Here is an 8814-nt window from a genome sequence, read left to right as displayed (position 1 = left end):
AGTTGGAACCTGATTTGAAGTGTTGAAAAGCATCGAAAACCCTTCCCCATTCGGTGGTGTTCTCGAGTCTCGAAAACCTTAAGGTTTTCCAATTATACACCACGTAGCTTCCTCCACGCGTCGCGTAGCCGCTCCAAAAACCCAAATCATTTAGGGTTTGTGCTAGTAGTTGTTTGGAGGTTTTAATGTTGTTGTTTTGCCTCTTGAGTACGATTCCATTAGAGAAATTCTGATTTGGGTCCCGATTATCAAAACAAGGTGGCAAGAACAAGATCTAAAACAAGAAATTTTATAGATGTAAAATATGTATGTAATTTTTATTACTCTTGTAGTTATAATAATATAATAAATTGTATGATCCTTATAGGTCGTATGAACACATAAAAAGAATTATTATATGGTTCCGTTGCTAATGGAACTGTGTTAATATGCATAAAACCTTTCATAAATGTCAAAGAATACTAATCATAATGTAATTTAAATAGTAATGTTTGGAAAAGAGAAAGCAATAATAATAAAGGGGGCAAAAAAAAAAAACACGTAAGTGTGTAAATGGTCACAAAATTTTGGCTAAAATATAAATAATAAATACTATAAATAACTTTATTAATACAAAAAACCAAAAAATAGCTTATAGATTAAAACCTAACTACAATAATTTTATATCATTTGTCCTTAAATAAACAATATTAAACGCCTTTATAATAAAATGTGAAAGAATACACTAATCATGATCTAATTTAAATAGTAATGTTTGAAAAAGAGAAAGCAATAATAATAAAGGGGGCAAAAAAAGCAAAAGTAAATTGACTATTTGGCTCTATGCTGGACAATAATTGATGGTAGTTTACAAAAGCTGTAATCCATACATAATACAAGGTCTATTTCGAAAATTTTCAATAATAAAGGGTTAAATGTGTAAGTTTCTATAGAACTTGGAGTGAACATGGCGTCTCATTCAGACCAGATGAAACCTGTCGAATTCACTCTGTTCGAAAAAGCGCAGCTGAAAATGGTGCCAAATAAGCTGAAAATACTATTACTGTTGATGGCGGTGGTTGTGGTGGCCAACGCCGTAACGGTAGCTGCTGATTACGTCCGGCCACCACCTCGAAAGAACTTACAGTTTCCGTGGGATCCGAAGCCTTCCTCTCAACCTCAACAGGTTTGATTTGCTTACTTTTTTTCTAGTATTGTTTAATACTATGCTCGTCATCTTATGCTTCTTGTAGATCGAGGTGTTTCATATAGTTATCCATCTGTTGATTGAACAGATTGTCCCGGAGATACCGAATACTTATGTTGTATTTTTTTATGTTGCACCTACTTTACCTTTTCGTTTCCATTATTCTGTTGTTATTTGTTTATTAAATATCGAAGAATCTAGCTTTTGATCTGTCATTTGCTAGTTTACATGGTTATGCTCCAAATTATTGTGTAGAGGTATTGTTTTAATCCTTAGGAAATACATGCAATCACTTCTGCAGATTAAAATTTGAGGTTGAAAAATGTAAATGTACTTACCATATAATGGTCATTCAAGAACTCAAATTATGTCACTGTTTGTTACTTGTTAGTAATAACTTTAGTAAATTCTGCTATCTGTTTGATATGCCTGTTCTTCACCTGGTTGTTGTGTGGTGTATATGGAAAAGCTTTCATTTATGGTGCTTACAAGCTCCATTTTGCAAAATGCTGTGTTTTGTGACTTTTCTCAGATTTAAACAACACAACCCTTCTTGTTGACACATAAAGGACAGAAAAGTTTTTTCCTAAGTTTTCAATCGTTTTAAAAAGGGTATAAAGAATACACGAAGGCAATGATGAGAGCCATATGGTGGGCTCTATAGAAGAAAAAGTTCCTACAAGTTACACTAGTATATGATCAAGGATGTTATGATTATGTGGAAGCATGCATTAAAACATGAAAAACCAGGACACATATACTAATCTTTTACAACCGAGTATCTCAAAGGGGTCTTTGTTAACTGTTATGTCCTTATCTCTACATTTTACTCATGTTTGATGACCTCATTGATGAAAACATAAAAGATAAGAAATCCTTCTGTATTAATGAGACAAGTGCTAACAAATACAGTGATTTCAGGTGCATGTGTCATTGGCAGGGGACAAACACATTCGTGTTACATGGATTACAAGCAAATCATCTTCTCCTTCACTTGTTGAATATGGAACATCACCTGGAAAATACACCTCTAGAAGTCATGGAGAAAGTACTTCTTATAGCTACTTATTTTACACCTCAGGGACAATCCACCACACTGTCATTGGTCCACTTGAACACAACACTGTTTACTACTACAAATGTGGAGGAAAAGGACCCGAGTTCAGTCTCAAAACTCCACCATCAGAGTTCCCAATTACATTAGCTGTGGCTGGTGATTTAGGTCAAACTGGGTGGACAAAGTCAACTTTGGACCATATTGATTTATGTCAATATGATCTTCATCTTCTCCCTGGTGATCTTTCTTATGCTGATTATATTCAGAGCAAGTGGGATACATTTGGGGAGCTTGTGGAGCCACTTGCAAGTGCAAGGCCATGGATGGTGACACAAGGGAATCATGAGAAAGAGAATATTCCGTTTATTAAAGATGGGTTTGAATCGTATAATGCTAGATGGAAGATGCCTTATGAAGAAAGTGGATCAATGTCAAATCTTTATTATTCGTTTGAAGTTGCAGGGGCTCATGTTGTGATGCTTGGTTCATATACGGATTATGATGTGAATTCTGAGCAATACAACTGGTTGAAGGTGTGTGTTTTGATTCCTATTATTTTATTATTAATGATAAATTTGAAAGAGATTTATATTTTTATGTTCTTTTGGGATGACATTGAACTAAAGAAATAGTCTTCTGTTATTGGGTTGAATCTATGGCAACAGGCAGATCTGTCAACAGTAGACCGAAAAAAGACACCTTGGTTACTTGCCTTGTTTCATGTGCCATGGTATAATAGTAATTATGCTCATCAAGGTGAAGGAGATGATATGATGGAAGCAATGGAGCCATTACTTCATGCTGCTGGTGTTGATCTTGTCTTTTCCGGCCATGTGCATGCTTATGAACGCACGGTACTACTCCTATAACCTTAGGGGCTGTTTGGTAATATCTGAATCAGTCAGCATTCAGGGCATTTGGTGCAACCTCTGAATGAATCAAAAGCCTTGGAACTGCCTCTAAATGGTTAAGCAACATTACCTTCTCTTGACCATTAAGAGGTTTGAGCCATTGGGTTGAACTTTCAACTTGATTTACCAAACTGCCCCTTATTGCTAGTTTTGTACTTTTCTTTAGTATTTGAAACTGACTTCCTTCTGATTATTGCTTGTTAGAAACGCGTTTACAATGGGAAATCAAACCCGTGTGGTGCTGTCCACGTGACAATTGGAGATGGAGGAAACAAAGAAGGGCTAGCACAAAAGTAAGTCCTTTTTCAGTAACTGAAAATAGCAACGCCCTTTACTCTTTTTTTCAATAAAGGCAATTCACTTACATTTTCTTACCCATAATAGCAACGTACCTTACCTTAACATCTTTTTTTTTTACCATTGAAAGGAATATGTAAACTGAGACTTGAAACTTGTAGAATGTAATTTGTTTTTTACTCATAATAGCAATGCATTTACATTTCTAAACATATAACGGCAATGTACTTATGATTTCTTACCCATAATAGCAATGTACTTACTTTACTCGTAATGGCATTATGTAAAAAAAATAAAAGTACATTGCCCATATTAGTAGGGAAACATAAGGATCTTGCTATTATGAGTAAAAATATAAGTATGCTGTTGTTTGTTATGAGTAATAGATAAGTTACATGGCTATTATTGGTAAAGAAATGTAACTACATTGTTACTATCGGTAAAAAAAAGTACATCTACTCACACTAACGTTTCAACAAGCTTATTGAGTTTTTTTTTTTTTTTTTTTAATTTTTTTTCCAAATATGCCCTTTATTACTTATAAAAAAAAACTCAATCTTCTACATGTCCTTTTATATATTTCAGCTAACTTATCGGCTAGTTTTATCAAACGTCATCTTTTATCAGCTAGTCCACCAAAAACATAGCCTAAATGTAAGTACGTCGCTCTTGTGGGTAAAAATAAAGTAGATTGCTATTCTTTACCCATTAGCAACGTACTAACATTTATGTATTGGTAATAGGCTAATAGCAATATGTAACAGATAAAGTAGATTGCCTAGATTGGTAGAGAAATGTAATTACGGGGTAAAAAATAAAGTAGGTGGTTATTATTGGCATGGAAATGTAAGCAGGTTGGTGTTATGGGTAAAAAATAAAGTACATTGCTGAAAATTTGACAGGTACAAGGAGCCATCGCCAGAATGGTCAGTGTTTCGTGAAGCGAGTTTTGGTCATGGTGAGTTGAAGATAGTGAACTCAAGTCATGCCTTTTGGAGTTGGCATAGGAATGATGATGATGAGCCTGTGAAATCTGATGAGGTCTGGATAACCTCCTTAATCACTTCAAACTGTGTTGCTACTAAGGAAACAAAACAAGCTTAACAAGTAAATAAATACATGACAACACTTGTTTATCATGTATTATATAGTATTAGTAATTTATTAATACTTGTGTGTAATTACATAACCCCAACAATCAAATATGTTATATGCCTTCTTCTTCTTGTTGTTAGTTGATTTGGTAAAAGGCTTTGTCTGTTATGTTATGTTATGTTACACGGGACTTGTTCAAGCTTTTTGGTGTTAAATACGATGAGGATGAGGAGGGCATTCATGTCTTTTCACAGACGAGAGAGATGAGTGTCCTTGTCAGACAAAAAAATTACAGTGTTTGTCACATTGGCATCGGTCTCGTCCAATGTGTGCCGATTACAATACAAAAAAACGTTGTAGTTAACATGTAAAACAAATATATAGAACGGAAGCAAACGAGATATATGATACAATTATGTATGAATAGATACGAGTGAGTTTAACATGGTTTCTAAAGGACAAAATATGATTTTCATACATATAAAGGCATGCGATTGTAGTGTCTTGAGATAAAGTTACAGCGAACGGATTTGTCCCAAGAGCATATCTTTTTACAGAAGATTGTAGTTTTTGTTGTCACGGGTTTGAGTCTTATCAAGTTTACTCAAAATACAATATAACTCGTTTTGTCATGTACTCCGTAATCAACTTGCACAGTTGAGAAAAAACACATTTTCATATATTATGGCCAAAGAACGAATCAACTTGCATATTTGAAGATATTTGAAGAAAAGCATTTTATATTTGTATGCAATAAAATATGAAAAAAGTTTGTTGTTTACAATCGTTGATGAACGATGCTATCTCTTGTTGTTGGCGGCCATGTCCATACATGAAAAATGTTGGTTTAAGAAGACGACATATGTAATGTAATATATAAAAAGAGTTCGTCATTTACAACTCTTGATTAAACTCTTTTTGTCATTTATTTGACCCCAAGTAAAATTCACTGGTCATTTGTTTACTTTTTCATGTACAAACATTATGTTTTGGAATTCTTAGACCTTCCATTCTACGGCATTTCAAAATTCTTTTGCAATACCACCAAACAATATTTCATGACTTAATCTTTCAACCTGTGCAAGCCTTGCAAATGTGATTTATTAATTTTTTAATCAACCTATACAGGTTATGTGAGGGAAATAAAGATCAATTATTTTTAATCAATATATTAACTTTTCATCCACTTGATATGTATTAGTTTTTAGATCAATATATTAACTTTTCCACCAAGCATTATACATACACATGTGACATTTGCAATTGATTTGCTAACATCATGGATGTGTGTGCTCTTATAATAAAAAAATCAATTTTTATTTTGATATGCAGTGTCTATGTAATATCACATGACAATCATTATTGAAAAAAGGCATATGATTTTATACCCATGAAAGAAAATTATTGAAAAAAGTAATGATTTTTTCATCGATTTAGTAAAATATACTATTTATATAGAAAAAAACACATAATATTATTTTATGCACTCTCCCATTCAGAAAAAAATAGTTGTGGGTTATGGCTTACAACATCTCCAACAGTATATACAACTTTCTACTATTTGAAAAAAGTTTTTTGATAGTTATCAAATTTCTATTATTTTTTGAATAGCTATTTATCTATTTAAATGTACAAATAAAAATAAATATATTTTATAGTAATTTATACTATAAAAAATTAATTATCAAAACTTTCAAAATATAAAAATATCAAATATTTAAAAAATTACATCCATATAATTATTTTATCATTATTTAAGTATTTACATATTTATTTCAACTGATAACTTACATTTAAATAATGATAAATCATATAGAATAAGGATAAATATTAAGTAAGGATATATTAATAAAAAAAATATTGACTTGAATGATAAACGGGCCCAAAGTGGGCGGGCCGGGGAATAAGTAAACCGGCTAACTTGTTAATTTACGAAACTACCCTCGAATCTCGATGTGTCGTACTAGTGTAATGTGATTGCGTATATATTCCCTCAGATTTGCCGCTAGGGCTATTTTCAGCTGCCTGCCGTCGCCTGAGCATTCAACCATTAAAGCTCTGCATATCTCCGATCGCTTGATCAACTTCAGGTCTGCACCAACGGTAATTTCAATCTTCTTTGTTCACTTCGTTACAAGCAATTTCAGTTGATCAAAATGGTTCCGAATTTCATGATATGTTATCTTGTTTCTTGTTTCGATTGCTCTGCACTGTTAGTTCCGATTTCCGAAGATCGTTCATATGTGCATAATTTTTTGAATTTTCTCAACTAATGAGAACTTGTATCGTTTTAGATTTATCGGTGGAAAGATATAGATGTACTTGATTGTGATATCGAGGGAGTAGCTTTTGAAAATGAAATCGATTCGTTAAATTTGGAGAAAATTTGACAACTAACTCGACTTGTAAACCAAGTCAAGCGGATAAAAATGTTGATGTTATGAGCATTCAAAATTGTTAGATTTGGCTTCTGAAATCACTGCCGAATTTTCTTTTCCTTCTCTTTTGGCATGATTTTGGTCCAATTTTAATATGTTCATCTTCCAATTAAATCTAGGGTTCAGCTGACAATGGCAGACAATGGTTCAGTTAACGATGATACCACCAATCAAAATTCAGAGATTATCAAAACCGAATCAGCACCAATTGATGAATTATCAAGAGAGATTCAAGAAACCCTCTCTGTTTCACAAAGGCACAAGTTCTGGGAAACACAACCCGTAGGACAATTCAAAGATTTACGCGACACTAGCTTACCTGAAGGCCCAATCGAACCCCCAACACCATTATCTGAAGTCAAACAAGAACCCTACAATCTTCCAAATCTTTACGAATGGGTCACTTGTGATATGAACTCTGAAGAAACATGTCTTGAAGTCTACAACCTCCTCTCAAACAACTATGTAGAAGATGATGAAAACATGTTCAGATTCAATTACTCCAAAGAGTTTCTCCAGTGGGCCCTACACCCTCCTGGCTACTTCAAAACCTGGCACATAGGCGTACGTGTCAAATCATCAAAAAAGTTAGTTGCTTTCATAACTGGAATCCCCGCCAAAATCCGAGTTCAAAACGAGATCATAACAATGGCAGAAGTCAACTTCTTGTGTGTTCACAAGAAACTCAGGTCAAAAAGATTAGCCCCTGTTATGATCAAAGAGGTTACACGAAGGGTACATTTGGAAAACATCTGGCAAGCTGCTTACACTGCTGGAGTTGTTCTTCCTACACCCATAACTTCATGTCAATATTGGCACAGATCTTTAAACCCTAAAAAACTTATCGATGTTGGGTTTTCAAGACTCGGTCCTAGGATGACCATGAGTAGAACAATGAAACTTTATAAATTACCCGATTCGCCCCTGACACCCGGATTTAGAAAAATGGAGCTTCGTGATGTTCCTAGTGTCACAAGACTGTTGAAAACTTATCTACTGGAGTTTGTTGTGGCACCTGATTTTGATGAGATGGATGTTGAACATTGGATTGTTCCTAAAGAAGGTGTTGTTGATAGTTTTGTGGTTGAAAGTCAAGAGACTCATGAAGTGACTGATTTTTGTAGTTTTTACAGTTTGCCATCTTCGATTCTTGGACACCCGAATCATTCGAATTTGAAAGCGGCTTATTCTTATTATAATGTGGCAACAAAGACTCCATTGATTCAGTTGATGAATGATGCACTTATTGTGGCGAAGCAGATGGATTTTGATGTTTTTAATGCATTGGATGTGATGCATAATGAAGGGTTTTTGAAGGAGTTGAAGTTTGGACCTGGTGATGGTAAGCTTCATTATTATTTGTATAATTATAGGATTAAGAGTATGTTAAGATCATCTGAACTTGGGCTTGTGTTGTTGTAATTTTGGATTTTTTGTACTGATTTTTCGTTGTTTTTTTTTTTTAGATTTTTATGGATGTTTTTTGTACTCTTGTTGGTAATTTGACCTTATGAATTCATAATCTTTTATTTAGTTTCTGATTCCATTTCTGTTTCTTGTGTTTTGTATGTTCTTTGTAAGGCAATTCTTAGATTTATCTGTCACCTTATGGTGTTTGCAATGTTTTTTTTTTTTTTTATAATTGTATTGCAATATTTGTTCTGTTATGTTCTTCAGTCTTGTGTAATAAATGTTGCCAAAATGGTACGTTTATTTTTTAAATATAAATTTCATATATGTTTTGTTGATCTTTTAGTGTCATCAAACAAAAACATTGTATGTTGTTAGAAGTTTACGCAAGACTATAAAATCACCACTTTGACAGGTTTA

At 33.5% G+C, this 8814-nt stretch overlaps 2 protein-coding genes across 4 annotated transcripts; both read left to right on the top strand.

The window, feature by feature from the left end:
- The first annotated feature begins 931 nt into the window (after nt 1-931).
- On the top strand, nt 932-4675 carry LOC111877312 (purple acid phosphatase 18). Its single transcript, XM_023873840.2, has 5 exons — nt 932-1165; nt 2108-2776; nt 2909-3097; nt 3359-3447; nt 4354-4675. The coding sequence occupies exons 1-5, from the start codon at nt 947-949 to the stop codon at nt 4553-4555; spliced, it is 1368 nt and encodes a 455-aa protein (XP_023729608.1). The 5' UTR covers nt 932-946; the 3' UTR covers nt 4556-4675.
- A 1828-nt stretch (nt 4676-6503) lies between these two features.
- On the top strand, nt 6504-8534 carry LOC111877311 (glycylpeptide N-tetradecanoyltransferase 1). Of its 3 annotated transcripts, none has more exons than XM_023873838.2 (2): nt 6504-6636; nt 7104-8534. In XM_023873838.2, exon 2 carries the CDS (start codon nt 7117-7119, stop codon nt 8404-8406), a length of 1290 nt encoding a protein of 429 aa, XP_023729606.1. In that variant the 5' UTR covers nt 6504-6636; nt 7104-7116; the 3' UTR covers nt 8407-8534. The 3 variants fall into 3 exon arrangements, with proteins under 3 accessions (XP_023729606.1, XP_023729605.1, XP_023729607.1); XM_023873837.2 differs by having other exon boundaries at nt 6510-6649; XM_023873839.2 differs by having other exon boundaries at nt 6529-6649; nt 7111-8534.
- The last annotated feature ends 280 nt before the right edge of the window (nt 8535-8814 follow it).

This window comes from Lactuca sativa, chromosome 7 (assembly GCF_002870075.4).
Source record: "Lactuca sativa cultivar Salinas chromosome 7, Lsat_Salinas_v11, whole genome shotgun sequence".
In the NCBI taxonomy this organism is placed as follows: Eukaryota; Viridiplantae; Streptophyta; class Magnoliopsida; order Asterales; family Asteraceae; genus Lactuca; species Lactuca sativa.
Note: the sequence above shows the minus strand (reverse complement) of the source record. Positions and strands in the feature narration are given on the sequence as shown.

Coding starts and splice junctions, on each gene's coding strand:
- LOC111877312 (XM_023873840.2), top strand. CDS start 947: ATGGCGTCTCATTCAGACCAGATGAAACCTGTCGAATTCACTCTGTTC. Junction 1,166..2,107: donor CTTCCTCTCAACCTCAACAG/GTTTGATTTGCT, acceptor CAGTGATTTCAG/GTGCATGTGTCATTGGCAGG. Junction 3,448..4,353: donor AAAGAAGGGCTAGCACAAAA/GTAAGTCCTTTT, acceptor AAAATTTGACAG/GTACAAGGAGCCATCGCCAG.
- LOC111877311 (XM_023873838.2), top strand. CDS start 7,117: ATGGCAGACAATGGTTCAGTTAACGATGATACCACCAATCAAAATTCA.